Consider the following 26,341-nt stretch of genomic DNA (forward strand, 5'->3'; position numbering starts at 1 on the left):
TCAGAGGGATCTCTCGATTGGTAGATATACTTGAAACAATCCATTCTGTACTTATAGATACCTCTTGATCCCTCCTACGAAGGAGAATGGTTCGCGTAGTGTTCCTTGCTAGGCGCGTCCTCGGTACTCGCAGCAACAGTGCGACGTCGTAATACAAACCCCTCGAACAGTTCTCCATCAACGACACCATGGCTTCATTCGGTGGACAGATGCAGCCTACAATCGTGCGTTCTCTTCCTCAATTGTTCGTCTTGCGTGTTACTAATCCTTCGCTGTCGTAGATCCTTTTGAAAGAGGGAACCGAGGACTCTCAGGGTCGTGGTCAGCTTATCAACAACATCAACGCATGTCTTGCCGTCCAGGATACTCTCAGAACTACACTTGGACCTTTGGGCTCCGATAAGCTCATGGTTGATGGTAAGGGCGAGGTCACTATTTCCAACGACGGTGCGACAATCATGAAGCTTCTCGATATCGTTCACCCCGCAGCGAAGATCTTGGTCGACATCGCAAGAGCACAGGATGCCGAGGTCGGAGATGGTACTACTTCAGTTGTCGTCATCGCCGGAGAGTTGTTGAAGGAGATCAAGGGCTTTGTGGAGGAGGGTGTTAGCCCACATATCCTCATCAAGGGATACCGCAAGGCGTGTCAGTTGGCAGTCAACAAAGTCAAGGAAATCGCTGTCAAGATCGATCGTAAAGACGAAGTCGAGTTCCGTGAGTTGTTGATGAAGTGTGCGTCTACTGCTATGTCATCCAAGTTGGTGCACTCTAACGACAAGTTCTTCACCAAGATGGTTGTTGAGGCTGTTTTGTCGCTGGATCAGGAGGAGTTGGATCACAAGCTTATTGGTATTAAGAGAGTGCCTGGTGGCGCTATGGAGGACTCCCTTTTCGTCAATGGTGTTGCGTTTAAGAAGACCTTCTCATACGCCGGTTTCGAGCAGCAACCGAAATCATTCAAGAACCCCAAGATTGTGTGTTTGAACGTCGAGTTGGAGTTGAAGGCTGAGAAGGACAATGCTGAGGTTCGTGTCGAGCAGGTCTCGGAGTACCAGGCAATTGTCGATGCCGAGTGGCAGATTATCTTCCAGAAGCTCGAGGCGTTGGTGAAGACTGGTGCTCAAGTTATTTTGTCGAAGCTTCCTATCGGTGATTTGGCCACACAGTACTTCGCTGACCGTGGTATTTTCTGTGCTGGTCGCGTAGCTGCTGATGACTTGAACCGCGTTGTCAAGGCTGTCGGTGGATCTGTTCAGGCTACCTGCTCCGACATTCTTCCCGAGCACCTCGGAACCTGTGATACCTTCGAGGAGAAGCAAATCGGTGGTGAGCGATTCAACATCTTCGAGGGCTGCTCCGCCGCAAAGACCTGTACTTTGGTCCTGAGAGGTGGTGCCGAGCAATTCATCGCCGAAGTCGAGCGCTCACTACACGATGCCATCATGATCGTCAAGCGCGCAATCAAGAACAATACCGTCGTCGCCGGCGGTGGCGCAATCGAAATGGAACTTTCCAAATACCTCCGCGAATACTCACGAACAATCCCCGGAAAACAACAACTCATCATCGGCGCCTTCGCTCGTGCCCTCGAAGTTATTCCTCGCCAACTCTGCGATAACGCTGGATTTGACGCGACCGATATCCTCAATAAGTTGAGAATGCGACACGCGCGTGGTGATATGTGGGCTGGTGTCGATATTGACAGTGAGGGTATTGCGGATAATTTGGAGAAGTTTGTGTGGGAGCCTGCGTCATTGGTTACGAATGCTCTTAGCTCTGCGACGGAGGCGGCGACGTTAGTGTTGAGTGTGGATGAGACGATTAAGAGTCAGCAGAATCAGCAGCCTGGTGCGGGGGGTATGCCTGGTGCTCTGCCACAAGGAGCTGCTGCACGGGCGATGAGGGGTCGTGGACGGGGTATGCCTAGGCGTTAAGGAGAAGGTCTAGGGGAGTTTTGGAGAAATGTAAAGTAGGTAGCGCAGTGGAAAGGGTATTTGTTGCCGCTCAGGGCTCAGGGAGCGGGGTGAGGTATCCAAATCAAAAAGAATAATAGACTATTTGGAAACACGAGCACTTTTACTTCGTGTCTGTTGGTGGGACTGTTGTCGGTTCATCTGAGACTCCCGTTTCCTCGTCGAAGGAGACTACTCCCTCTTCTTGACTGATCAGCGATCCGGAGCTGGGTGTCTCGCCGAGTTCGAGGTCTCGGTTTTCGTGATCATCCGTAGTTGGTACGGCTCCATACTTGGCCATTCTCTTCCTCTCCAGCATACGTTTGTGGTACCATGACGACAGAAGGAGGGCCAGTCCCGAGCCAGCGACGTTTGCAGCGATATCAAAGTAATCAAAATCACGATACTTGAGTAAAGAGTATATCAGCGATTGCCTCACGAACTGGAGACATACAGTTTACCGGCAACAACCCTTGCAAGAACTCGCTTCCCACGCCGGCGCCGAGGACGCAGACGAGAGCTGTTGCGTGCGTTACGCGTCGTCGTGTGGTGTCGACGATCCAGTAGAAGTTAGTGGTGAGGATGAAGAAGACTGGAGAAAGATTAGGATGGTGTTTGGGTTGGAGAGGATAGGAGGTACCGAAGAAGTGGAGGACTTTGTCGTTTGAGATGTTGAGGCTGGGTGCCAAACCTAGCCATGCTGCTATTGGAAGCTGGCTGTCGAGGTGTTAGTATGAGTCGACATAAAAAGAGGGTGACATACCAAAGAAATGACACAGCAAATGGAATCCTGATTCTCATCGTTTACGGCAGGTATGGCGTGTAACGTTGACTCATGCTGCCCCTGCACAAACCCAAAATTCCGTGAGACCGCCGAGAGCGACAAGCACAACGAACTTCGCCGGTATCGAGAATTCCCAGATCCCGTCAAGAATGACCCAATCGAACGGTCTTGTGGCCACGAGTCCCGCAAACCCCGTCACCGACGGCCTCCTCGCCTCTTCCTCAGCATCGCAGCAGACACTCCACGCACACCCTCATGTTCCTGCACACCTCCTCCTCCCCGACGGGACTCCGGATTATCTCAGGTTGATCCTTACGTCGAGAGTTTACGACATCATTGATGAGACGCCTCTTACTCACGGTGTCAAGCTTTCCGGGAGATTAGGATGTAAGGTCATGCTCAAACGCGAAGATCTCACCCCGGTCTTCAGTTTCAAGATCCGTGGAGCGTATAACCGTATGGCACACCTCGACGAGGAAGAGAGATGGAGAGGAGTGGTCGCGTGTTCTGCCGGAAACCACGCACAGGGTGTAGCGTATTCTGCGCGGCAACTCCAGATTCCGGCGACGATTGTGATGCCTGTCGCTACGCCTGCGATTAAGCATTCGAATGTCACGAGGTTGGGATCGAAGGTTGTTTTGCACGGTGAAGATTTCGATGCTGCGAAGGCTGAGTGTGCACGTCTTGAGGAGAAACATGGGTTGATCAACATCCCACCTTACGACGACCCATACGTTATTGCCGGGCAAGGTACCGTAGCCGTCGAGATCCTCCGTCAAGTCAAGCTCGGCCGACTCGAGGATTTGGAGGCGGTGTTTTGTTGTGTTGGTGGTGGTGGACTGATTGCCGGTATCGCGGCGTATTTGAAGCGTGTTGCGCCGTGGGTTAAGATCGTTGGTGTGGAGACATATGATGCGGATGCGATGACCAAGTCCTTGGGGGAGGGGAAGAGACATATGTTGAAGGAGGTTGGGTTGTTTGCGGATGGAGCGGCGGTGAAGATCGTGGGTGAGGAGACGTTTAGGTTGTGTCGTGACTTCGTGGATGAGATGGTCTTGGTAAGCACGGATGAGATTTGTGCGGCCATTAAAGATGTGTTTGAGGATACGAGATCTATTCTTGAGCCGGCGGGTGCGTTGTCGGTTGCTGGCTTGAAAAAGTACGTCGCGGCCAAACCACCAAAGAACGAGAACAAGAACTACGTCGCGGTATTGTCAGGTGCGAACATGAACTTTGACAGGTTACGCTTCATCGCTGAACGCGCACAATTGGGTGAGCAAAAGGAGTGTTTCATGTCCGTCACCATTCCCGAAAAACCCGGAGCGTTCGGCAAGTTGCACTCCGTCATCGAGCCGCGTGCTGTTACCGAATTTTCCTACCGTTATTCGGATTCGGAGAGAGCACATATTTATATCTCGTTTACTGTTACCGACCGCGCACAGGAAGTCCCAGAGATCATTTCGAGATTGGCGGAGGAGGGGATGGAAGCCTCCGATATCTCCGACAACGAGATGGCAAAATCACACGCCAGGTACCTCGTCGGCGGCCGCGCTTCCGTATCACACGAACGTCTCTACCGCTTCGAGTTCCCGGAGCGTCCGGGCGCTTTGAGCAAGTTTTTGAAAGGGTTGAAGAGTGGTTGGAATATCTCGTTGTTTCATTATCGGAACCATGGGAGTGATGTTGGGAAGATCTTGGCGGGGATTCAGGTTGCGCCGGGGGAGAGGGAGGCGTTTGAGACGTTTTTGGTGGGGCTTGGGTATCCGTTCGTTGATGAGACGGAGAATGAGGTATACACTAGGTTTATGAGGGCATAGGGGGAGGGGCGAGGGACTGTACGCTAGACGAATAAAATGAAAAAGATTGCATTTTAATATGTCTAGAGTGCTTGTTACAGCTTTATTCTGATGCCCCGGGCGTCGAGGAGAATAGCGATGGTTGCGAGAACTCCGCAGTACCCTGCCAGAACCCCGAAGCTCTGGACGCGTCCCATTTCTAGCGTGTTGAACGACATGTTTACCAATCCCGTGAGTAAGTTGGCCAGCAGGAAGATCGCGAGGCCGTTCAAGTTGATGGCGTGCAAAACCCTCGGTACGGCATATGAGCGCGAAGCGGTGCTTGGTGTTGAGGTGAAAAAGAGGCACTCCACTCCCAGGTAGAACAGAAGGAAGAAGGTGTTGTAAGCCAGAACCCAGAGGATGTATGGTAGGTTTGCCATCCTTCGTGAGACCTGAAGATCGAGGCCGTACAATGAGCGAGGAGCAATGGCGAAATACGTCGCCGCGGACCAAGCTACGCACGAGAAAGCCAATGTGCGAAGGAGCTTGGCGCGACTGCTCTGGACCGGAGTGGCAGTGGAACGTGGACGAATCTGGTTGCCTGTACCGAGACCAGCGAGGAAGATGGCGAAATACCCGATGAAGGAGCAGATACCTTCTTTATTCTGACTGAGGACGTCAACGCGTGGGGCAGTCAATACCCAAGCGGATAACTTCATCTTGTCAAGAGCATACTCGTATACGACTCCAATCAAGATTGCGGAAACGGTGGGTGTAAGGACACTAATGGGCGGTGCCAGAATAGCCAAGAACGGCGGGAGGAAGCCGAGGGTCATGAAAAAATTCCAGTGGACACCGTATTCTGTGACATGTTCCTGGTACCCGATCGCTTTCGTTACAGCGCATCTGATTCCTCCTAGGATCAACATCGGTCCAGCTACCCTGAGTGCCTTGCGTAGTCTCACACTCAGAGAACCGCTGGGAAGAGACGATACCAGGCCTGAGGAAAAGACAAATGAACCGACGCCCATGTCCATGAGGGATGTACCCCATGTCTCGACTTTTGCGAAGCGGCGGGGGAAAAGGGGAAAGTCGACTGCGAGGATGGCTAGGGTCGTGATGAGCATCATTCCACCGCGGTAAGCCGTGAGGAAGGGTTTTCGCTTCGCATTCTCCGCGGACTGGGTTTTGGTTGCTGCAGGCTTTGCTGATTTTGACTTTCTGGGAGATTCATCCGGTGTTGTGAGCAGGAGAATGGCTGCTGGGATAAGGAGGGCAAGGTTTAGGGCGATGGGGTTGTCGGCGTAGAGCGTGATTGCCAGTAACAGCCCGAGGCAATTGATCCCAAACTCGAGGAAGAACTCTGAGACGCCATAGTTCTTGAAGACACCTTTTCGAGAGTCAAGGGCGGCCCAGAGTGCGTAAGCTGACTGAGAATAATGTGAGCAAGTATAGCGAAATAGAACGTGGGAACACGTACCACGGCGGTGAATGTGACTTGATTAATCTCCCAGATATCACCCCCTGATAGGTCCGACACGAATGCCTCTTTCAGAGCCTTGTGAGTCTGTTGCGCTGAAGCCTCCATGCTTGGCTTCCTCGGTGTCGGTGTCGGTGTAACGTTGAACTGAACTGCGCCGAATGCGGCACCTGCATCGCGACGTCGGTGGCCTGCATCCACGTACGACCCCCGAGGACAATACCGACCGAGTTTGCAGTCGTGCCAGCTCGAAACCCCGTCTAAACCATCGGGATCCACCGCATCCATCCCGCCGTGTATGCGCTGACCGTTCCAACTGTCTCCCGATGTCATTTTCCGAGGCCCCCTTCTCGACCATAAAGCACAAATGGGAACACGGTGATCCAGCTTTCCTGCGCCGTTTGGCGGTCAAGGTTGAGAAGTCTGGCGTGTGGAATGAGAGTCTGTCTGATGTGGAGCGATTGTCTATGCTGGAGGCTTTGAACGATGAGGCAAAGTGGGAGAAGTTCATCGAGGGACAAGTTGAGAGTGTATGCCATCCTCGGGCTTCTACATGCCGTTTGGTTTCTTATTGACATCTGATTGCGCAGTCTTCAATCGACCCTACAGAGCCCTCGCAACCACCGCCATCAGCACCAAGCTCTGACACGATCGCGCCCGACGCCCTTGACACAGCTTTCGACGCATTAACCTCCGCGTTTCGGGCGCGGTGTCTGCTTTATGAGCAGTCAATACCGCTACTCTTCCCAACGGACCGTACATGCTGTCAGATGGATCCTGAAATTGAGCTCCTTATTGAGGAAGAGGAAAGGGCTGATGCCTCAGCGGTAGGCGCGTCGGGTTCGGGCGATGCTGTGATGACAACGCCGCCCGCGCCTACTAGACGGGCAGGAGACGATGATGATTACGATGAGGACTACGACGACCCTGAACCGCAGACGTCGGCAACGAGCGAAACAATAAGCTCAGGTAAGCCGGCGTCAGACCCAATACAACCAACGCCGACATCTCACAAACCATCGCTGGCAACGATTTATCATACGCTAGAGCACGACCGGAGAACGATGGTCGAGCAAGCGAAGCTCGATGAATCTGATCGGCAAGTGAATGCGGATGTCGACGTGCATGGAGCCAGGGACGGTACAAGTGGATCTGGGAGAGGGATCAAAGGTGATTTCGGTGCCGCGAATCTCAGTTTGAAGCATCTCCTTTCAGCTATCGATGCTAAACGGGAAGCGTTAACGTTGTCCGATACTGAATTGCGTCACCTCCTGTCCGAAGTCAGGAAGAACAGATCGAAATGGGCTTCTGAAGAAAAAGTTGGCCAGGAAGAACTTTATGAGGCTTGCGAACGCGTCGTTCTGGAGCTCCGTGGTTACACCGAACACTCAACGCCGTTCTTGAACCGAGTAAGTAAGCGTGAAGCCCCAGATTATCACACAATCGTGAAGAACCCTATGGATCTGGGCACGGTCATGAAGAAGTTGAAGGCTTTGCAGTATAAGAGTAAGGAGGAGTTTGTACACGACTTGGAGTTGATCTGGAACAACTGCCTCCTATATAACGCCGACCCCGCCCACTTCATGCGAAAGCATGCTCTCTCGATGAGAAAGAAAATGCATACGCTTGTTCCGCTGATTCCTGACATCACCGTACGAGATCGGGCTGAGGTGGAAGCAGAAGAAGCTGCGCAAGACGAAGAAAACGAGGCTGAACCTGAGCCTGAAGTAAGAGCGAGTAGGATGGCAGCTGGAGGCAAGTCAACGAAGAAGAAGAAGAAGTCTAGTGCGGAAACGACGGCCGATCGAGAAGGAAGTCCGGTGGATGAGCATATGACTGGGACTGAAACAAGACCTGGGATACCCGCTCGACACAGCTTTGGAGGCTCGGTTCCTCCACCGTCTCTTGAAGCTCTGACGAATGGAGTTAACGGGCATTCAGCTGGTACCCCGCCAATTGATCCCGCCCTCGAGAATTCGCAGATGGAGATAGACAACGCACCCCAATCGGAGGAACTGGGCGCCGCGGTGGCGGATCCAGCGGACGAAGGTGACAGGAGTGATTCTCTTATGTGGAAGTCACTCACCAAGAAACGCCGTGCGGGATTGTGTAGTAAGCGACATAAGCTTCTGAGGAATGGCAAACTGAACGAGGATTATCCAGCGCTTGTAAGGGACAGGAAAGCGATGCAGAGGTTTTCCATGTGGGAGATGAGGCATCTAGGACTGAACCTTGAGGCGGAAGAAGGAATGGGGGGACTCAGCGGTGTGGAGGACGAAGGAGAAGCTGATGCTGAGGTGTATCTGGCAGAGTATCAGGTCATGGCTGGTTTACCAGACATATCTCCTGCGCTGGCGGACGATGGTGAAGACGACGAAGAAGCGGACGAGATCTCAACTGCTGATCCAAGGATTCAGCCACCAGGTGGAGAGGTATTGAAGAGAATGGACGCGAATGTGTTGGAGTTGAGAAAAATCAGGAAAGTGTGCACGAAACTTCAGATCATCAAGCAGTTGCAACAGCAGAATGCATTTCATGCGAACCACCATCGCGAAACCAATATCGACGACCCGCTGGGCTTTGACAGGGTGGATCCGGATCCACCTGCGTTACCGCGGGATACGCTGATGTCGGATGATTTGGCACGATTCGGCATGGAAAGAGTTATTGGGAAGATGCTATATGAAGCTGGCTTCGAGGAGTACCAGCCTTTGGCGCTGGATGCAGTGACCGATATCGCGGCTGATTATCTGTTCAGGATTGGGAAGGTTATCCGAACTTATATGGATGCACCATGCAGTCGTGACTTTACGGACGACGAGATCATCATGCATGCTTTGCAAGAAGGGGGTGTTCCAGACATTGAGGCGTTGGAATCTTACATCAAGGATGATGTTGAGCGTCGTGGAATCAAGCTCGAAGAGACACACAAGCGCGCTATGAACTACCTTGTGAAGGAGTTACGTCCTGTTGGGACCGAAGGCACCGAGGGTGAGAATCAGTTCAAGGACAACAGTGAGAAGTTCGTGTCTGGTGATTTCGCGGAGGAGTTGGGTGACGATTTCTTTGGGTTTCGCGAGCTGGGGCTGGACAAGGAGTTCGGCATGTTTACGTTGTCTGTTCCGTTGCACCTGTTGCAAGGACGTGCTCAGAATGGATTTCCGATGGCACAGTTCGGTGCGAATCGACCTGTCGAGGAACAGTACGAGCCGCCGCCGCCGTTTGATCCCGTCACCTATGAGGTGGCACAACTTCAGATTGGCCTCATCAAGCCGTACTTGTTCTCTCGTCTTGAGTACGCAGACGAAGATGCCATCATGGAAGACGAAGACATTCCCCCGAAGAAGAAGCCACCCAAGCCCAGGCTCCCACCAAGCGGGAAGATCACCTCGCCGCGGAAAAGGCCCGCACCCTCCGTTTTTGCAAGCAAGAATAACAAAAAGAAGAGATTGGGGCCTATACCGCAGCTGGAGCATTCTGAGTCGAGGGCTTCTGATGGACAGTCGGCATATGTGTTTTCGCCATAGTTATCTTTGGGAAGAGGTATGGGGTTTTTCTTTGGAGTTTTTCACTTTGGCGTCTTGCATGCCTTCTCTATTGCTAATGATTACTGCTATTGCTTCGCTACTATTGAGTTCAAAGCTCCTGCCTGAGAATTTAAATGTTCAGGACTATTCGCTGCCACGGCCGTGATACAGTAATTGATTATATGCGAACGAGCTCGAGAGTGCGAAAGTGGTTCACGTTATGGAGATGCTTTCGCGCAGCTGATTTCCCCACATTCTCCTGCTGCAGCTGCGTCGTGCTCCAAGTATACCGGCATCCGCAGCGTTCGCCAACCTCACACGTACAATAGCACGATGCTTACGAGGATTCTTGCAACATTAGCAGACAAATACGTCACTGAGAAGCTCCTCCAAAGCGAGGTATGATGGATCGACGGCGCCTCGTGACCGAATGCTTACAATGGTGTCCAGGCGTTCCACAAATTCGTGCAGAAGACCCATGATACGGTCAAGAATCCGAAGAGTATCAAGGATATGGACTTCTCGGGATGGTCAGATAAGTCAGTAGCGAAGCAGGGTACGTGAACTTGTTCTCATTGTCTCTGTTGTTGACAAGAATCGGGCTGACCGGTATAGCAGGTGGCGAGAAGATGGAGGCCGTCCGAACGTTCGCGGCACTGTTCATGGATGAGGTTAAGAATCGCGACAAGTACAACAAGAAATGATGATCGAGGAGGAAGATTATTTATGTGCATTTACTCGGCGTTACTTGATCTCTTTTGGCGTTCTTCGGCGTTATTTCTTGGACGATGATCCAAACTTTGTTACCGCTACCTCTTTTTCATAATATTACGGTATATATGCTACCTATAGCTAGGTACCCAGGTTTTCATGTGACGGCCTCAATACTTCTTCCGGCTACCCACCGTGCCTCATGCAAATCTACAGATGTCAATCTCAGTTTCCCCATAACCTTTCTCGCCTTCTCCCCGCCCGCATCCAAGTCCTTGTAGATACCTACTGCCACGCATCTGGCGTCGCAAGAATCTATCCTGGTGGTCGCTGTTCCCTTGGAGTTTAGGGAGCGCTGTATTTTTAGAAACAGAAAGTGCGGTGACGTCGCGCATTTCGCGGGCGGGGGTTGAGGAGGGGCGGTATGATAAAAACACAAGACCTGATCACTGGCTATACCCATCGATTGCAACCGAATGCTCGTCCAACCATCACGAAGGACACTTCTGGAAACAATACGACAGCGGAACCCAATTTGCTGCCAGCCACAGGGCCGGTTGCTTCACTTCGCAGCCAAATACCTCAACTCGAATGGCTCTTGGCACGACGCTGGCTTACAAGAGCTCCGAGGCCGCCTCGAGCATAAGATTTCTACCGTGAAATGGAAATTCCCATTTGATAAAGTCACAGGGGAGGCTGCTGTTCTCGTCGTACGTCCATGATCTCGAAGTGAGCGCCTGCGCGCGTTTGAACGAGAGGAAGGATGTGAAGGCTGATCGTGAGGATGTAGCCATTGTATAACGACACGGACGGAAAGGCGAGAATATTATTTACCAAGAGAGTCTCTAGCTTACGGCAGCACGGTGGTGAGATAAGGTGAGCCATTTCTTCAATCGTCAGTCACCCGCACGGCGTGGTGATCTGAAAACGAAGGGAGGTACTTAACAATCATCATGCAGCTTCCCAGGCGGCAAGATGGATTCGGAGGACGAATCCTATGTCCACACTGCCCTCCGCGAGACCTCCGAAGAAGTCTTCCTCTCACCCTCCAAATTCCAAATCCTAGGCTCATTACCCGCGCTACCCAATAAGACGGGAACGATCAGGGTTCATCCTATTGTAGCGTTCTACACTGATCCGTTAGATGTGACCGAGAGCTATCCGTGTAATAAAGAGGAGGTCGAAAGAGTCCTTGGGCTTGAGGCAGAGTGGCTTGGTGATCAGAAGAATATGTAAGTCAGTGCTAAATTGGTGAAGACGTGTGCGAAGTGAGAGCTAACGAAGTTACATAGGGGAACCGAGTTGTTTAGAGGAAAAGTGAAGTCTCCGGTCTGGAACCTGCCGGAGGGGGATAAAATTTGGGGATTGACGGCGTATACGATGAACATTTTGACGAAGTGGATGGCATAGCCAGTCGGGACTGTTCAGTGAGACAACTCAAGAAGCATGGATTGGATATAAGATAACTTGAGATATTTATAACGGTTGTGTGTAAGATATACGAACATTGGCGCCGCCTGTTTCCTTGTCCGTTCAGAAAAGCATACAGCCTTGCAGTGCACCATGAGAGCGTGGGAAGTGGCAGCGAAGGACTGTCGCATGAGTGAAAGCGGAATGAACCTGCCATATAACAGAAAGACTCTAAGCAGGGTTCGACTCGATGAGGGTCACGAAAGTTTGTTTGACCAAATTTTTGAATATTAGAACAAGCTACCAATGGCCATGTATCTCAAGGTACTAGTGCAAGAAAAACGAGAAAGACAGAAACACGATACCAAATGAAGTCTATCAACCCGTTTAGATGTCGTCGTCAGAGAAAACCTCCTCTCCCCTCTTGCGGCGAGCCATCCTGTCCTTCTTCTTCTTACGCAACTCAGCACCAGTCAACTTGGCCTTCTTCTTCTCAGTAACGATCTTGTTACCCATGGCATCGAACTTGTCCTCCTCATCACCCTCCTTCTTCTCGTCGATACGGGGACCGGAACCCTGACCGGAAACCCAGTTGTGACCGGAAGGCACCATGCGACCGTTGTCGACAGCCCAGACTTCCTCAGTGATCTCCTTGGTGAACTCAGCAGAGTGAGTAATGATAACGACACCACCACCGAAGGTCTTCAAAGCCTTAGACAAGGCACCGAGGGAATCACGGTCCAAGTAGTTAGTAGGCTCGTCAAGGACGATGATGTGAGGACGCTGCCAGGTACAGGCGGCAAGGACAAGCTTGACCTTCTGTCCACCGGACAAACCACGGATACGGGAGTGAGAAACCAACTCAGCCTCCATACCGAGCTCAGCACAGTGGGCCTCAATCTCCTTACGGGTAAGAGGACGGAACTGACCGGACTTCAAAGCCTCCTTCAAGTCGACCTCGGCGACCATCTTGGAGTGAGACTCCATCAACTCAGTACGGGGAATCCAGGCGTTGTCAGCAGACATCATAGGAGTCCAGCGCTCCTGCTTGAGACCGACATCGGTACCGAGCATGAAAGTACACTCGTACTCGTAAGAGTTCTTGAGCTTACGACGGGACAAGATCTCGACGATACGGCGCTGAGTACCCTCAATCTTGAAGATACGCTTAGCCATCGCCTCCTCGTCGAGCTCGGTAACGACACGGGCGGCACGGTCCATGGTCTCACGGTCCTCACCGGTCTGGTAACGCCACTGGATGTACTCGGAGGGAGTAGAGTCGAGGTGGTGGTCGATGTGGTGGAAAGCGTGCTGGGCAACGTAGGCAATACGCAAGTTAGGGTGGGACCAGACCTCACCCTGGGTAGCGACGAGCTCACCAGTCAAGACCTTAATCAAGGTAGACTTACCGGCACCGTTAGGACCAATGACGGCAATACGGGAAGACAAGGAACACTGGAAGGAGATGTTCTCGATCTGGGGCTTGGCGGTACCATCGTACTGGAAAGTAACGTTGCTGACCTTGACGATAGCACGCTGCTTGGTCTTGACACCCTCGAGGAAACCGGGCTCGGGGAAGGTGAACTCCTGCTCAGAAGCACCAAGCTCGTAGTAAGACTTGGCGGAAGGAACCTTCAAGGCGAACTCGGAAAGGTTACCCTTGTACTTCTTGAGCTTGAAACGCTCGTAGTGGATGATGAATTCGACGACGTTGTCGAGGAAACCAGAGTCGTGGGAGACGACCATGGAGGTGACCTGAGTCTGGGACTTCAAGAAGTTCTCCAACCAAGCGACGTTCTTGACGTCCAAGTGGTTAGTAGGCTCGTCGAGAAGGAGAATGTCAGCCTTCTGCAACATAGCACGAGCCAAAGCGAGCTTCATCTTCCATCCACCAGACAAGGCACCGACGGCCTTAGCCAACAACTCCTCGGAGAAGTCGACATCCCTGAGGGCCTGGACGACGGCCTCACGGCCGAGACCGAGGTCAGCGATACGGGCGTCGTTGACGACGAAGTCAACAACGTTCTCGTCAGCATCAGCAGAGTCGACGTCGTGCTCGACGTAGATGGTCTTGAGCTGGTCAGCAGGGGGGAACCCCTCGACCTGGCCGTTAGCGATGGCACGCATAAGAGTAGACTTTCCGGATCCGTTGGGACCGCAAAGACCGTAACGACGACCACGCTTCAAGCGGAGGTTGGTTCGGTTCAACAAGATCTTGGCACCGTAGGCGAGAGAGAACTCACAGTTGCAAAGCTCCTCACCCTCCTCGTCCTCGTCCTCCTGCTCGACCTTACCGACCATGGAGGCGACACCGGCCTTGCGGAACTCCTCAGTGATGGCAGCGGTCTCAGCCTCGGGGAGGAAAGCAACAAGGTAACCCTTGATGTTCTGAACCCAGTCCTGGGCATCAGCGATCTTCTCCTCGATGAGCTGACCAGCAATGCAGGAGATGTAGTAGAGGATACCGTCGAACTTGGCGTCGATGGGCTTGTTGATGATCTTCTTCAAGGACTCGAGGACAACCTTGGGCTGACCAGCGTTGGAAGGCTCGGGGATGACACCGTTCTGAACGTTACCGACACGGTTCAAGGTGGCGATAGCGCGCTGAACGACCTCACGACACTCCGGATCACCGATGGTCTCCTTGATGTGGTTGAGGGTAGGCAACAACTGGGGCAAGAAAGGAGCAACGACGTTGGGGTCGTCGACAAGCTTACACATGTTGTCGATAATGACGGCAGCCTTACGCTTGACAGCGGTGGCACGCTCGTTCAAACCACGGGCCAAAAGAGGGACCATGATGGAGAGAGTGGGGGACTGAACCTCCTGGACGAAGGTGGTGGCACCCAACAAGTGGACGGTCTCAGGGACCTCCTCAGGCTTGGCGATACACTTGATCAAAGCGGGAATGAAACGCTCGATATCGGCGTTAGCGATCAAAGTACAGGCCTTCTCCATGGAGACGGTAGCAGCCTTCTTGACCTCGGGCTTGGTGTCCCACATGGCCTCGGACAAGAAAGGAACAACCTCAGGGAGCTGGAAACCGAGCTGGGAAGGAGCGTGCGAAACGAGAGCGTTCATGCACTCGAGAGCAGCCATCTTCTCGGCCCACTTCTGGGCGTGACGGATGGACTCCTCAAGAGGGGGGAGGACAGCCTTGACAGCATTGGGGTTGATGGCGGAGACAATAGAAGCGGAGGCGGTCTGAGCGAGCTCGGAGACGGACTTCTGCTTGTCAGCGACAGCGGCGAGGACATCGCCCAAAAGGGTGACGATGTAGGGCTCGACGGTGGCGGCGAGCTCCTGGGAGCAGATGGCAGTGATGGCGTGAAGGGCGGACTCACGAGCACCGACGTCCTTCTTGTTGGTCAAGGAAGCGCGGATCTTGTCGACGGCCTGGACGGGGGCGTCCTGCTCCTCGATGGCACCGTTGATGAAGAGAGCGACCTCAGAGGCGGCAGAGCGCTTGTCATCAACGTTCTCCGCCAGGGAGAGCTTGCCAAGCAACTCGTCGAGGATGGCGATGGAAGCCTTGTTTCCGGTAACAGCAGACATAGCTACTTGTTCAAAAGATTGATTCGACCCTGAAAAGTGATATGAACCTCGTGAAGCTGATGAAGAAATTGAGCTGTCGACTAGCGAGAACTGACAATTGTCTTCCGGAGTGGTATCTTAAAGCTTGACGAGCACCTACGGTGGGTGAAGAAGTCGAGGAGGCGGGGGGGGTTGTCGGGCCTTATAATAAAAAAAATTGCAGGAGCGCGCAGCGAGCAGCGTGCCTGGCCGGAAGTTGCCTCAGCTGAAAATAAACGGTGGCAAATCTTTTCATCTGCTGAAGTAGGAGAAGCTTGCGTGTCGTCGGTCGTTGTCTCCTCTGTGAAACAGTCTTCTACGGGCGTGGGGTCGTGATGGCGGACCGTGGGGTGTGCTCTTTGTTCTGCTCGAGGAACCACCGTCGTTGCTCGACCGCTCTTGTGCTCCTAGACATACTCAATTGACTACTTTCAACGACCTTTACCTTCCCATTAACATCTTCCCTTAAGGTTCCGGTGCGCTGCCTCATCCCCAACCAAGTTCCGCGCAGGAGTCGTCCCAGGGGTCCATGATCGATATCTCCATATTTTGGGCAAACGCGTCCTCGACACCTCCACCACCACCTCACCCTCCCCTTCTGACCACCATGCCAAAATCCCGTAACGGCGGCCTCAACGAGCCCATGAACGGCCTCTACATCCCTATGGGCCTCGTGATCTTCGGCACCCTCCTCGTCCAGCCTTCCTACACCCCCTACGCAGTCATCGTCGCCCTCTCCCTCGGCGCTTTCAAGGTCTGGCGTGGACAGCCCAGGAAGGTCCTCAAGCCTGCCGAGTACCAGGATTTCGAGTTGCTCGACAAAACCGTATTGACACACAACACCGCGATCTACCGTTTCGGTCTCCCTAGACCCAACGACATCTTGGGCTTGCCTGTCGGTCAGCACATCACCGTCGCAGCCACCATTGACGGAAAAGAGATCTCGCGTTCGTACACCCCTACCTCCTCTGACAACGACAAAGGCCACTTCGACCTCCTCATAAAATCTTACCCCACCGGTAACATCTCCCGCTACATCGAATCCATGAAACTCGGGCAAACAATTAAAGTCAAGGGGCCCAAGGGACAAATGCGCTACGAAAACGGTCTCGTCAAAGAATTCGGAATGATCGCTGGTGGTACTGGAATCACTCCCATGTTGCAGATCGTCCGCGCAATCCTTAACAACCCCGCCGACCAGACAAAGGTCTCGTTGATCTTCGCAAACGTGAATGAAGAGGACATCCTCCTCCGCGAAGACCTCGACGAACTCGCAAAAGACCACGCGGGCCAATTCCGCATCAAGTACGTCCTTAACAACCCCCCGGAGGGCTGGACCGGCGGTGTTGGTTTCGTGACGCAGGAGATGATCAAGGAGTGGTGTCCTGGACCGGAGTTGGGGAAGGATGTCAAGATTTTGTTGTGTGGGCCTCCGCCTATGGTTGGGGCTATGAAGAAGGCGGTTGTGGAGTTGGGGTATGAGCAGCCGAAGGTTGTTTCTAAGTTGGAGGATCAGGTGTTCTCGTTCTAAGTGGGGAATGATGTGTGTGTATAGAGGTGGAAAGAACGATATAGCATAGGATTGGAATAAGACTTGACTCATGACGTTGTGTTTGTCGCGTTGGAATTTGAAGTGCTTGAGCCATGATTCGCGTAGTTGGGTTTCGAAAGTCTATTTTTGGCAACCGCCGGGTATATCATCATTCGTTACATATCGCGAACAACCATTATCCTGTCTCCAATTTTCCTGTGCCCTTCTCGATCGCTTCCCAGCTTTTCCGCTGTGTCGTCGCCGTATTCAAGTCACCGCATGGCTTGCCCACACGCCTTCGTCGACGCCTTCACGTCGCAATCGTTCCCCTACACCGCTCACTGCACATTCAATGGTCGAATAAGAGTAATGTTATCACCCTTCAACAATATCCGTCCAAGCTCTCTTCGCGCATTGGTCTTCTGGTTAACCTCCGCGGCGTCGTCGACGACAATGTTCATGAACTCGTCGAAACCCTGTACGAAACCATTAGTAACTTCCACAAAGGAGTGTGCACAGAAGGTATCATACCCTAATCTGTCCCTCCATGCGAGTCTCGGTCTGTTCGTAGAGCCAGATCTGTACTGTTGTTCTCTTTACGATTCTGTTAGCCAATGTCACCAACCACCATGCCTATGGTCGCACCTGCTGCAAGAACTTGAAGATCAAGTTGATGGGTGGAACCATCACACGCTGTTGTCTGCCGCTCATCTTGATTGTATGTCGTCTATGTCGTCCGAAGTATACCGAGTGTATCGTCGTTACCGCCTGTTCGCGGTCCCTGGCGCGTCCCCCGAAATTACCCTGATCTCCGCGGGCATCACTTCCACAAAAAGTTAAGAAAGCACTTGTGAAAGCAACTCAGCGAACCGCAGTTCGATCAATTCAAACGCACAGCCCGCAAAAACAGCATTTAGAGCATTCATCACCAAGCATAATGTCTACCACTACCGCAAATAATACCATGAACTTCGGTCCTGAATGGTAAGTTGTTTTGCCCCGCGTTACCCGTCCATCCGGACTTTCTTACTTTTCGCCGCTGTGTGATCCGAGGACGAATGCTGACTGTATGCTTTGAATAGGATGCGCCGAGCACCGCTTTCTTCAGCCCGTGCCTCGCCTCCGCCCGTCCAGACGACCCAGCATCAGCGTTCAGGATCAGGCTCCTACAGCGCCGTCCTCGCCTCCCCAACATCCCTCCACCCATCCTCCCCCTCCTCCATCCCCGTCCAACTGACAGATCCAGCCCATCCTTTCCGCTACAGTCGTACCGAAATGCTTACAGTCTTCGACGGCCTACGCGAAAAACTCACCGCGAACCCCTCCTTCCCACTCGAAATGGAGCGTCTCGAGATTGTTACGAGTGAGGAAGTTCTCGAACCTGTATCCGAGGTCTCCATGACGGATGTGGAAAAGAAGGTTTACGGTGGTCAGCTGGGTGTCAATTCTGAAGTCAAGCGTCGCGAGCCGGCTACGCCGGGTGGAATCTCCAGCCCCCGAAACGAACGCTTTGCTGCGTTGGGATCGCCTCGGGGTGAGAAAGCTACGTTTGGGAGGAGGAACGGGGCCAAGAACACACCTGGTGCGGCTTTGCGCCAGTCAACCAGGCGTGGCGACTACTTTTCTGGTGCATTGGGTGGGGCGGAGGGATGGGCTACGCCGAGTGCGAACGCTGCACAGGGTGGTGGTTCTGGTACCTTCGAGGGAGGAGTCTTCAGGGGTCCGGACGATGCAAAGGGTCTAGAGGATTCACCAATTGAGGAAGAGCAGGAATTGAAGGGTGCCGAAACGCCTAAGCAGGAGTCGTCGCGCCTGGCTGTTGGTGGTGGAGCTTTCGACATCCTCGCCCCTGTCGGCGGTCGTGGTGTCTCTCGTCTCGCAAAGTTTGGTATCACCAAGTCGGAAGCACAGCCTGCTGCTCCCAGTGCGGACGAGGGTAGCTCTCTCCTCGCTGACCGCGATTTCGACGACGACGTCCTCCGCGAAGTCATGGCCGTCGCAGCCGACCAATCCCGTCCTGATTCTGCCAACGGAATGGAACGTCTTCAGTCCCGTTTCGCTGCTCAGACCCTCGCTGGTGGGGCCGCTAACTCACTCGACTTCGGCGAAGGCCGTGTCGACCGTGTCGACCGTGATCCGTTCAATGCTGCTCCTCGTACAGGATTGGGCGGTATCTTTGGTTCGCCGGCCGAGGAGGCTCAGGCGCAGACTCCTGCGCAGCCGCGTGGTGTTGGCGACGTTGGGGGCAGCGTCGGCGGGTTGTTCGAGCACCCCATCGTTCCATCGCAGCCTACCCTCCCGCCTGCGCCGCCTCAGACCACCCGCGTCATGAACATGCCCGACAAGCTCAAGTGGCTTTACCGCGACCCTACCGGCGCCATCCAGGGTCCTTTCTCTGGTTTGGAAATGCACGACTGGTACAAGGCTGGGTTCTTCCAGCCTAATTTGTTGGTAAAGAGGGAGGAGGACAACGAGTTCGAGCCTCTCTCCGTCCTCGTTAGGAGGATTGGTAACCAGCGTGAGCCATTCCTGGTGCCTCTTCCGTCGAGGACGATGCTCGCTCCTATCCCGGCTAAGGGTTGGGGAAGTGGAAACCAGGGTGCGTCCGGAACTACGACGCCTGGTGGGTCTATGCTTGGCGCTGTCCAGGCCGCTGCTACCCCCGGAAGTGGATGGGAATCTACCCGTTGGGAGCCTCAGCAGCCTCCCTTCGCTAACTCATTCCCATCCTTCGGCACCACGCTGACCGCGGACCAGCAGAACGCTTTGGAGCGTCGCAAGCAGGAGGAGCAGTACCTCATGGCTCGTCAACGTGAGATATTGCAGCAACAGCAACAGCAGCAGCTGTACGCCTCTTACCTCCAGCAACACCACTCGTCTGCTATGCTCCAGCCTAGCCCGCTCGATTTGTTGAGGGGACAGCAGCAGCAGAGGGAGTTGACATTGTTGCAGCAGCAACAGCAGCAGCAGGCTCAGGCTCAGAGAAGCGCGGCGCCTTCCCCGTTCTTGACGCCCGCCGCTGTAGCGAGCCCGACCCTTGCTAACGGTATCTTGGGCGGATTGAGCAGCTGGGCGCAGGGATCTGGGCTCCAGCAGGCTGCCCTCTTGGCGCAGGCCGCTCAGCAGCAGGCTCAGGCTCAGGCCCAGTCTCCATGGGGATCTACGGCTGTCCTCCGTGACGCCCGTGATGCGCTTCAGGAGCAGGTTGAGTCTCCTATTGCCGCCGCCCACGCCCTTGCCGAGCGTCAGGGTTTGAACACCTCCCAGACCGATTTGTTGACCAGCGTTGCGAAGGAGATGGAGGAGGCTGAGATGGAGGCGGCTATGGCTAGGGCTGATGATAGTTTCTTCGAGGATGAAGAGGAAGAGAAGGCTGCGGACGGGTATGAGCGTCTTCCTGACAGTCCCTTCGACGAGGAGATGGAGGTTGTTGCGCCTACAGAGAAGATTGCGATCCCGAAGGAGGAGTTTGAGGGTTTCAACGACGAGACTGAGATTTCTGTTGTTGAGAGTCCCGCTGCTGAGATGGAGAAGGAGGAGACTCCGGAGTCCTCTGTGGTCACTGTTCAGGCTACTCCTTTGACTCTTGCTCCCGTTCCTGCTGCGACTCCCTCTATCGCGCCATGGGCCGTTGCTGCTCAGCCCGAGAAGAAGGCTGCGCAGAAGAAGCCTACTCTCCGCGAGATCCAGGAGTTGGAGGCTAAGAAGGCCGAGCAGAAGCGTGCGATCGAGAAGCAGCAAGCTGAGGCTGCTCTTGCCGCGGAGATTGCTCAGGCGCAGTTGGCTGCTCAGCAGGCCGCCAGTGCGCAGTTGCCGTCCAACGCCAAGTGGGGTTCTGATGCTGGTCCTGCTCCGGCTAACATCGCCACTCTCGTGAATGCCCAGCCTGTCGTCAGCTCCTACCCCGCTCCTGCTCCATGGGCCGCAAAGCCCGCTCCTGCCGCCGCTACCTCCACTGGTAAGAAGACCCTCGCTCAAATTCAGAAAGAGGAGGAAGATGCCGCGAAGAAGAAGCAGGCTGCTCTTCTCCAGGCACAGAAGGCTGCGGGCATTCCGCCTGTTGTGGTGGGTAAGTCGTATGCCAACGCTGGTGCGAACAGTGCTGCAGTGAGGGGCGCTGCTCCTGTTGCGGCTGGACCCGGGTGGACTACGGTTGGTGCGAGTGGAAAGGTTTCTGCGCCGCCGGCTGCTGTTAAGGCTGCCCCTGTCGTTAAGCCTGTTGTCCAGGCTGCTCCTGTCGTCAGGGCCGTCGCTGCCCCGACTGTGGTCAAACCTGTCGTTGCTCCTGTTGTAAAGGCTCCTCAGGTTCCCAAGCCTGCTGTTGGACCTTCTGCTGCCACCGCTGGTGGTGCACAGTTGTCCGAGGGTTTCATGAACTGGGCTCATTCCGCGCTCAAGGGATTGAAGATCGACATCGATGACTTCTTGCAGATGATCATCCAGATGCCCGTCAATGACCCTTTTACGGCTGAGATTATCTCCGACTCGGTCTACGCCAGCTCTACCACGATCGATGGAAGGAGGTTCGCGGAGGAGTTCACCAGGAGGAGGAAGTCTGATCACTTGGGGGCGAATGCTTCGGCTGCTGCGCCGGTGAGCAATGGTGGAGGATGGAATGATGTTGTTAGCAAGGCAGGTAGCAAGGGTGCTGCCGCGCAGGGTCCGGAGTGGAATGCTGCGTTCAAGGTGGTCGCGAAGAAGGGCGGTAGCAAGAAGCGTTGAGCTGAATACCCATAGCGATAGCCATAGCCAGATAGCCAGCAATATTCATATCATCGATCCTCATCCTGATCAATCTCTCTATTTTTCTGGATCTGCCGGGGATGGTTAACGATCATTGGTGCCTGCTTCGGAAAAGGTCGCGCCGTTCCTTAGCGACTTTTGTTGGGCTGCGCCGGCTGATCAGATCAACGTGCAGAAAGTACGACGTCGTGAAGAACCCTCCAAGCAGCAGCAGCTCGTCCTTTCCTTCGCGATCCATATAGAATCAAAGATAATGTCGGCAGCTATGAGATTCTCCCAGGTGCGCTTGACCGCGAAGGCTGTGTCGTCGGGGTATGTTTTTCTCGTGTCGTCAACGACGTCAATTGTCGCACACGACATTCTCCACCTCCTTGTCGAGCCAGGACTGACGACGGACCTCACAGTGTGTCCGCACGATCACTTGCCTCAGTTATGGGCACTCAGATTCGCCACTTCTCCCGCTCTTCTTACGCCCAGAAGTCCTTCCCAGACCACCAGGTCATCAACATGCCCGCCCTTTCTCCTACCATGACTCAGGGTGGTATCGGTGTGTGGGGAAAGAAGCCCGGAGACAACATTCAGCCCGGAGATGTGTTGGTGGAGATTGAGACGGATAAGGCACAGATGGACTTCGAGTTCCAGGAGGAGGGTTACTTGGCTAAGGTCTTGATGGAGTCTGGTTCTAAGGATGTTCCTGTCGGAAACGTGCGTCTATTATTCGACAAAATATGGGAATGAATGCTAACGTATCGGTACAGCCCATTGCTGTTTTGGTCGAGAACGAGTCTGACGTCGCCGCTTTCGCCGACTTCACCATCGAGGACGCTGGAGGTGCTAAGGCCGCTGAGGCACCAAAGGAGGAGGCTAAGGAGCAGCCCAAGGAGGAGAAGAAGGAGGAGAAGGCCGCCGCTCCCAAGGCTGAGGCTCCTCAGAAGAAGGCCGACGAGACTCCCTCCAAGCCCCTCGAGCGCATCGCCGCTTCCCCTATCGCCCGCCGCATCGCTTCCGAGAAGGGCATCCCTCTCTCCCAGATTAAGGGATCCGGTCCCAACGGCCGCATCATCTTGAAGGATGTCGAGGCCTACAAGGTTCCCGCCGCCGCTGCTGCCTCTGCCCCTGCTCCCGCTGCTGCCTCCCCCGGTGCCGCTTTCACCGACGTTCCCGTCTCCAACATGCGCCGCGTTATCGGCCAGCGTCTCCAGGAATCCAAGCAGACCGCGCCTCATTACTACGTCACCTCCGAGATCTCCATGGACAAGATCAACAAGCTCCGTGCTGCTCTTAACGCCCAGGCTGACGGCAAGTATAAGCTCTCCGTCAACGACTTCGTCATCAAGGCCGCTGCCCAGGCCCTTAAGGAGGTTCCCGAGTGTAACTCTGCTTGGTACGGAGAGTTCATCCGTCAGCACCACACCGCTGACATCTCCGTCGCTGTCGCCACCCCCACCGGTTTGATCACCCCCATCATCAAGTCCGCCGAGGCCCGCGGTCTCGCATCCATCTCCAACTCCATGAAGGACCTCGGCAAGCGTGCCAAGGACGGTAAGCTCAAGCCCGAGGAGTACCAGGGTGGATCCTTCACCATTTCCAACCTCGGCATGTTCGGCGTCGACTCCTTCACTGCCATCATCAACCCCCCTCAGTCATGTATCCTTGCCGTCGGAGCTACCAAGGATGTCGTTGTTGTTGACCCTACCTCCGAGAAGGGATTCAAGGTTGAGCCTAAGATGAAGTGTACGTTGAGCAGTGACCACAGGACTGTTGACGGTGCTGTTGGTGCGCAGTTCTTGAAGGCGTTCAAGAAGTACATGGAGAACCCCCTTGCTTTGATGCTCTAAGTGGTTGAAGGTGAGTATTGTAGGAGGGAGTAGGGGAAAGGGTGGAGTGGAGGATCGGAGGGAGGAAATTTGACTGTGATGTGGAAGCATAGTGATACCAGTTTGGATGTTATCATAATTCAATTCACCAAAACTTAGACTTTGTTTGCCTTTTTCGTATTGTTCCGGCATCTATCCTATCCTACCGTGCCAGAGGATCTCTGCTCGACATGGGTATATAGTATCATCTCCTTTTCAACAGTATTCTTTCATGATCGTAGGTAAGCTCAGAAAAACCCGGATGCAATACTCTGCTTCAACATCAGAATTTGCTGCTGCTGTCCCGGCGGCAACGCAGCAATCTGCGCATCCGTCAACGCCATAACCTGTCGAATCATCTCCGCCCTCTGTATCTGCTCCGGCGTCTGGGCCGGTGGTGCCTGTACAACCGGTGGTGGGGGTGCCACGGCGACTGGTACTGGTGGAGGAACAATCGCCTGGGGTGGTGGTGGAGGTGCGCCGGTGGATGCTACGACACGCTGTAACACATTCGCATCCATCAAATTCATCATCAACATTGCTTGAACAACCGCATACGCCAACTGCGGCTGTGTACTCAACAACGCCCTAGCCTGCTCCGGCGCGGTATGGATAACGTGTTTTAGGGATGCAAGGATATCGAGGAGTTGCATGGGTGGGGCGGTTTGTAGGGTTCGGGATATTGCGTCGGGGATTGTGAGGGAAGGTGGGGGAAGAGTGCCTGGTGGAAGGGGAGGGAGGATGGGTGGAGCTGTTGAGGTGGAAGGTGCAGGGTTGGGGTTAGAGGAGGAAGAGTTTGAAGGTTTTGTTGCGGATTCTGATTCGGCGAAATCCACGCGGAGAGTGCGGCCGCCGATGTCATAGTTGTTCATGTTTCTGACTGCGGAGGAGGCTGTTTCGTGGTCTATGTTGCATTCACTCACGTTAGCTGTGTAGTTGACACAAGTGAAATCGACATACCCATGAATTCACAGAAGCCGTATCCTCTCGGCTTGCCTGTCTCCCGATCAAAGACGAGTCGGAAGGAAATGACCTTGCCGACTTCCTCGAACAGGGCGATCATTTGCTCCTCAGCTTGGTCATATGGGATGTTTCCGACTGTAGGACACGGTTGTCAGTAGATTGAAGACAACTTGAATGGGTACGCCCTACCGAAAACGACTCTTGACATGGTGATTGTCCTGGATAAATGCCAGTAAATGCTGGTGTTTCGTTCGTAGCGACGACCTCGTACTGCAGCTGTCTGCAGGCCTGCCCTGATAACCCTCAGGACTGCATTTCCAATTGGCAAGATAGAACGTTTTACTGACCTCGTATTGAGTTTCTCCAAGGCTTCTAGGTCCTACTTGACCTGCTTTCACGGCTGCCCGGTTTCGTCCCGACTTCAAGATTTCTTTCGTCATAGCATGACGCTGGGCATGGCCATGGCGCTCGAGCCTTCGCAAGTTCAAATAAGAGCCCGGAGAAGCACCCAACAGCCAACCACCTCCAAAAAGATCAGACTCAATTGATCAGGCAACAAAATGCCAGCACAGACTCGCCCAGAACAGCCTTTAGCGGACCGCTTAAAGACGCTTGCTAAGGTATGTCCGGTCTTCGTTCGTTGTTTGGGTGCTGTGGACCTTGTGGGTTGTGGCTCTTGCCGTCTCTGCTTCCACTGCTCCTTGGGGAACAATGACTCTTCACGACTGTATATGCGTTGAATTGATTAACTGACGTCTTTCTAGCACCCCCAATTCACCTGGTGGATCGGCCACGTCCTCGTCCTCGTCTGCTCCATCAGATACTTCCTTTCTCTCCTCACCCTCTCCCTCTCCCCGCCAACCTCCTCCTCCCTCTCCTACCGCCTTGCCTTCATCGGCGCAATTACAACCTACGGCGTCGTCCTCTACAAAACCTACGTCAACAAAATCCAAACACTCGACATCAACTTCATCGGCCGTCTCTTGCGGGATGACAATGCGCTCTATTTCGGGGTCGCAGTATATTGGTTGTTGACGTCCAGAGTGTCGGTTGCGTTGGTTCCTTTCGCAACCTACAGTGTTTTCCACTTCTCGACGTATCTGAGGAATAACGTCATCCCCGCCGTCTCTCCCTCCCTCTCCAAATCCCCTCTCAGCACCAAGATCACAGCTTTCGTCGACGCAAACTTCCCTCACGCAATGCGCTTCGTCGCCGTCTTCGAGCTCGTCGCGATCACGATCCGTCTCGCCCTCCCTCTCGTCCTTTTCCGCGTCCGCGCGATCTTCACGCTTTTGTTGTGGGTCATGTTCTTAAGGTTCAGGGAGGCGAGCTCGACGCAGATGAGGGATGCGGTTGTCAGGAGTGGACAGTGGGTTGATCACTTATGTTTGCAGCCGGGAACCCCGGATGTTATCAGGAGGGTTGTGTGGCCCAGGGTTAAGGCTTTTGCGGCTGGATTGCAGATTCCGAGGGCTCCTGCTGCTGCTCAGGCCAACGCTTCTCCTAGAAAGACTCAGTGAGTGAGTTAACATCGATGAGTTGCAGTGGGTGTAATGAGTGGAGCATAATGTGGTGGTGGTGCTGAGGAGGATATGCAGTGTGGAGGATAATTGCTAGTGTGTATTGTTCGACTGTTAGGAGGTTGGAGTGAAGGGGTGAGAGAACTTTATCCTTGTAGTATAGTGTCTGTATGGAATAAAAACTTGGCTGTGTTTTTTACCTGAAAGATGTTCGGAAACCCGTGGGAAAGTCAGTATGAACCGGCATTTCTCCTTTCGAGCTTGGGTCAGAAGCAATGGCTAATGTGCAATTCAAAGGCTTCATCATTGGGCAGTATTCGGTGTATGTGTGTGCTTCACTCCGCTGGACCTTCTTCCTCAGCTTTGGGGGGGTTTCAGGATGTGGTTCAAAGATTGCACCGAGGCGCGTGCACTGGTGCCCACATTTGTGAAATATGAACCTTGGGAAGCGGTGCAACTCTTTGGCTTCCCCGATGGCAAACGATAAGGTCATGTGGGACAGTCGTCCGC

The 26,341-nt window shown here is 53.8% G+C and overlaps 14 protein-coding genes across 14 annotated transcripts; 9 read left to right on the forward strand and 5 right to left on the reverse strand.

Annotated features, from left to right (window-relative positions):
- Positions 1-153: 153 nt before the first annotated feature.
- On the forward strand, positions 154-1,937 carry SAICODRAFT_87458 (chaperonin-containing T-complex eta subunit Cct7; the record flags this gene model as incomplete). The annotated part of the gene is made up of 2 exons (XM_019171496.1): positions 154-224; positions 282-1,937. The coding sequence occupies exons 1-2, from the start codon at positions 189-191 to the stop codon at positions 1,935-1,937; spliced, it is 1,692 nt and encodes a 563-aa protein (XP_019027683.1). The 5' UTR covers positions 154-188.
- SAICODRAFT_87461 (putative VanZ domain protein) lies at positions 1,919-2,769 on the reverse strand. The gene is made up of 4 exons (XM_019171498.1): positions 2,719-2,769; positions 2,596-2,672; positions 2,417-2,547; positions 1,919-2,361 (listed from the first exon to the last, which is right to left on the reverse strand). Exons 1-4 carry the CDS (start codon positions 2,754-2,756, stop codon positions 2,080-2,082), a joined length of 528 nt encoding a protein of 175 aa, XP_019027684.1. The 5' UTR covers positions 2,757-2,769; the 3' UTR covers positions 1,919-2,079.
- A 1-nt stretch (position 2,770) lies between these two features.
- On the forward strand, positions 2,771-4,815 carry SAICODRAFT_63548 (threonine dehydratase-like protein; the record flags this gene model as incomplete). The annotated part of the gene is made up of 2 exons (XM_019169998.1): positions 2,771-2,933; positions 2,965-4,815. 2 exons carry the CDS (start codon positions 2,771-2,773, stop codon positions 4,554-4,556), a joined length of 1,755 nt encoding a protein of 584 aa, XP_019027685.1. The 3' UTR covers positions 4,557-4,815.
- Positions 4,631-6,105, reverse strand: SAICODRAFT_32931 (GPI-anchored wall transfer protein 1; the record flags this gene model as incomplete). Its single annotated transcript, XM_019168249.1, has 2 exons — positions 4,631-5,947; positions 5,998-6,105. 2 exons carry the CDS (start codon positions 6,103-6,105, stop codon positions 4,631-4,633), a joined length of 1,425 nt encoding a protein of 474 aa, XP_019027686.1.
- An 89-nt stretch (positions 6,106-6,194) lies between these two features.
- Positions 6,195-9,524, forward strand: SAICODRAFT_87468 (uncharacterized protein; the record flags this gene model as incomplete). Its single annotated transcript, XM_019171499.1, has 2 exons — positions 6,195-6,527; positions 6,588-9,524. Exons 1-2 carry the CDS (start codon positions 6,324-6,326, stop codon positions 9,522-9,524), a joined length of 3,141 nt encoding a protein of 1,046 aa, XP_019027687.1. The 5' UTR covers positions 6,195-6,323.
- Positions 9,525-9,830: 306 nt separating this feature from the next.
- On the forward strand, positions 9,831-10,584 carry SAICODRAFT_16574 (uncharacterized protein). The gene is made up of 3 exons (XM_019165672.1): positions 9,831-9,923; positions 9,975-10,080; positions 10,143-10,584. The coding sequence occupies exons 1-3, from the start codon at positions 9,858-9,860 to the stop codon at positions 10,226-10,228; spliced, it is 258 nt and encodes an 85-aa protein (XP_019027688.1). The 5' UTR covers positions 9,831-9,857; the 3' UTR covers positions 10,229-10,584.
- A 77-nt stretch (positions 10,585-10,661) lies between these two features.
- On the forward strand, positions 10,662-11,753 carry SAICODRAFT_28649 (uncharacterized protein). Its single transcript, XM_019167193.1, has 4 exons — positions 10,662-10,945; positions 11,026-11,111; positions 11,195-11,467; positions 11,528-11,753. The coding sequence occupies exons 1-4, from the start codon at positions 10,712-10,714 to the stop codon at positions 11,643-11,645; spliced, it is 711 nt and encodes a 236-aa protein (XP_019027689.1). The 5' UTR covers positions 10,662-10,711; the 3' UTR covers positions 11,646-11,753.
- A 260-nt stretch (positions 11,754-12,013) lies between these two features.
- SAICODRAFT_75200 (putative elongation factor 3) lies at positions 12,014-15,374 on the reverse strand. The gene has a single exon (XM_019170963.1). The coding sequence runs from the start codon at positions 15,198-15,200 to the stop codon at positions 12,033-12,035; it is 3,168 nt and encodes a 1,055-aa protein (XP_019027690.1). The 5' UTR covers positions 15,201-15,374; the 3' UTR covers positions 12,014-12,032.
- Positions 15,375-15,825: 451 nt separating this feature from the next.
- On the forward strand, positions 15,826-16,749 carry SAICODRAFT_32936 (nitrate reductase; the record flags this gene model as incomplete). Its single annotated transcript, XM_019168250.1, has 1 exon — positions 15,826-16,749. The coding sequence occupies one exon, from the start codon at positions 15,826-15,828 to the stop codon at positions 16,747-16,749; it is 924 nt and encodes a 307-aa protein (XP_019027691.1).
- Positions 16,750-17,087: 338 nt separating this feature from the next.
- On the reverse strand, positions 17,088-17,460 carry SAICODRAFT_51901 (core Sm protein Sm E; the record flags this gene model as incomplete). Its single annotated transcript, XM_019169105.1, has 3 exons — positions 17,088-17,225; positions 17,281-17,343; positions 17,395-17,460. 3 exons carry the CDS (start codon positions 17,458-17,460, stop codon positions 17,088-17,090), a joined length of 267 nt encoding a protein of 88 aa, XP_019027692.1.
- Positions 17,461-17,614: 154 nt separating this feature from the next.
- SAICODRAFT_16579 (uncharacterized protein) lies at positions 17,615-21,471 on the forward strand (the record flags this gene model as incomplete). The annotated part of the gene is made up of 2 exons (XM_019165673.1): positions 17,615-17,733; positions 17,832-21,471. The coding sequence occupies exons 1-2, from the start codon at positions 17,687-17,689 to the stop codon at positions 21,469-21,471; spliced, it is 3,687 nt and encodes a 1,228-aa protein (XP_019027693.1). The 5' UTR covers positions 17,615-17,686.
- A 195-nt stretch (positions 21,472-21,666) lies between these two features.
- On the forward strand, positions 21,667-23,363 carry SAICODRAFT_16580 (pyruvate dehydrogenase; the record flags this gene model as incomplete). The annotated part of the gene is made up of 4 exons (XM_019165674.1): positions 21,667-21,804; positions 21,897-22,197; positions 22,251-23,296; positions 23,354-23,363. Exons 1-4 carry the CDS (start codon positions 21,746-21,748, stop codon positions 23,361-23,363), a joined length of 1,416 nt encoding a protein of 471 aa, XP_019027694.1. The 5' UTR covers positions 21,667-21,745.
- A 233-nt stretch (positions 23,364-23,596) lies between these two features.
- Positions 23,597-24,519, reverse strand: SAICODRAFT_4761 (uncharacterized protein; the record flags this gene model as incomplete). The annotated part of the gene is made up of 3 exons (XM_019168898.1): positions 23,597-24,252; positions 24,309-24,446; positions 24,501-24,519. 3 exons carry the CDS (start codon positions 24,517-24,519, stop codon positions 23,597-23,599), a joined length of 813 nt encoding a protein of 270 aa, XP_019027695.1.
- Positions 24,520-25,084: 565 nt separating this feature from the next.
- SAICODRAFT_51487 (uncharacterized protein) lies at positions 25,085-25,831 on the forward strand (the record flags this gene model as incomplete). Its single annotated transcript, XM_019169067.1, has 1 exon — positions 25,085-25,831. A coding segment is annotated over one exon (747 nt), but the record flags the coding sequence as incomplete, so codon positions are not given.
- Positions 25,832-26,341: the final 510 nt, after the last annotated feature.

The sequence above is a fragment of the Saitoella complicata genome, assembly GCF_001661265.1.
Source record: "Saitoella complicata NRRL Y-17804 unplaced genomic scaffold SAICOscaffold_1, whole genome shotgun sequence".
Taxonomy (NCBI): Eukaryota; Fungi; Ascomycota; class Saitoellomycetes; order Saitoellales; family Saitoellaceae; genus Saitoella; species Saitoella complicata.

Bases quoted from the DNA above. Each gene is read 5' to 3' on its own strand.
- SAICODRAFT_87461 (XM_019171498.1), bottom strand. From the start codon at position 2,756: ATGAGAATCAGGATTCCATTTGCTGTGTCATTTCTTTG. The intron at 2,673-2,718 runs GTATGTCACCCT...ACACCTCGACAG, and splicing joins TTTGCTGTGTCATTTCTTTG to CCAGCTTCCAATAGCAGCAT. The intron at 2,362-2,416 runs GTAAACTGTATG...TCTTTACTCAAG, and splicing joins TCTTGCAAGGGTTGTTGCCG to TATCGTGATTTTGATTACTT.
- SAICODRAFT_16574 (XM_019165672.1), top strand. From the start codon at position 9,858: ATGCTTACGAGGATTCTTGCAACATTAGCAGACAAATACGTCACTGAG. The intron at 9,924-9,974 runs GTATGATGGATC...AATGGTGTCCAG, and splicing joins AGAAGCTCCTCCAAAGCGAG to GCGTTCCACAAATTCGTGCA. The intron at 10,081-10,142 runs GTACGTGAACTT...CCGGTATAGCAG, and splicing joins TAAGTCAGTAGCGAAGCAGG to GTGGCGAGAAGATGGAGGCC.
- SAICODRAFT_28649 (XM_019167193.1), top strand. From the start codon at position 10,712: ATGCTCGTCCAACCATCACGAAGGACACTTCTGGAAACAATACGACAG. The intron at 10,946-11,025 runs GTACGTCCATGA...GTGAGGATGTAG, and splicing joins GGGAGGCTGCTGTTCTCGTC to CCATTGTATAACGACACGGA. The intron at 11,112-11,194 runs GTGAGCCATTTC...ATCATCATGCAG, and splicing joins CAGCACGGTGGTGAGATAAG to CTTCCCAGGCGGCAAGATGG.
- SAICODRAFT_75200 (XM_019170963.1), bottom strand. From the start codon at position 15,200: ATGTCTGCTGTTACCGGAAACAAGGCTTCCATCGCCATCCTCGACGAG.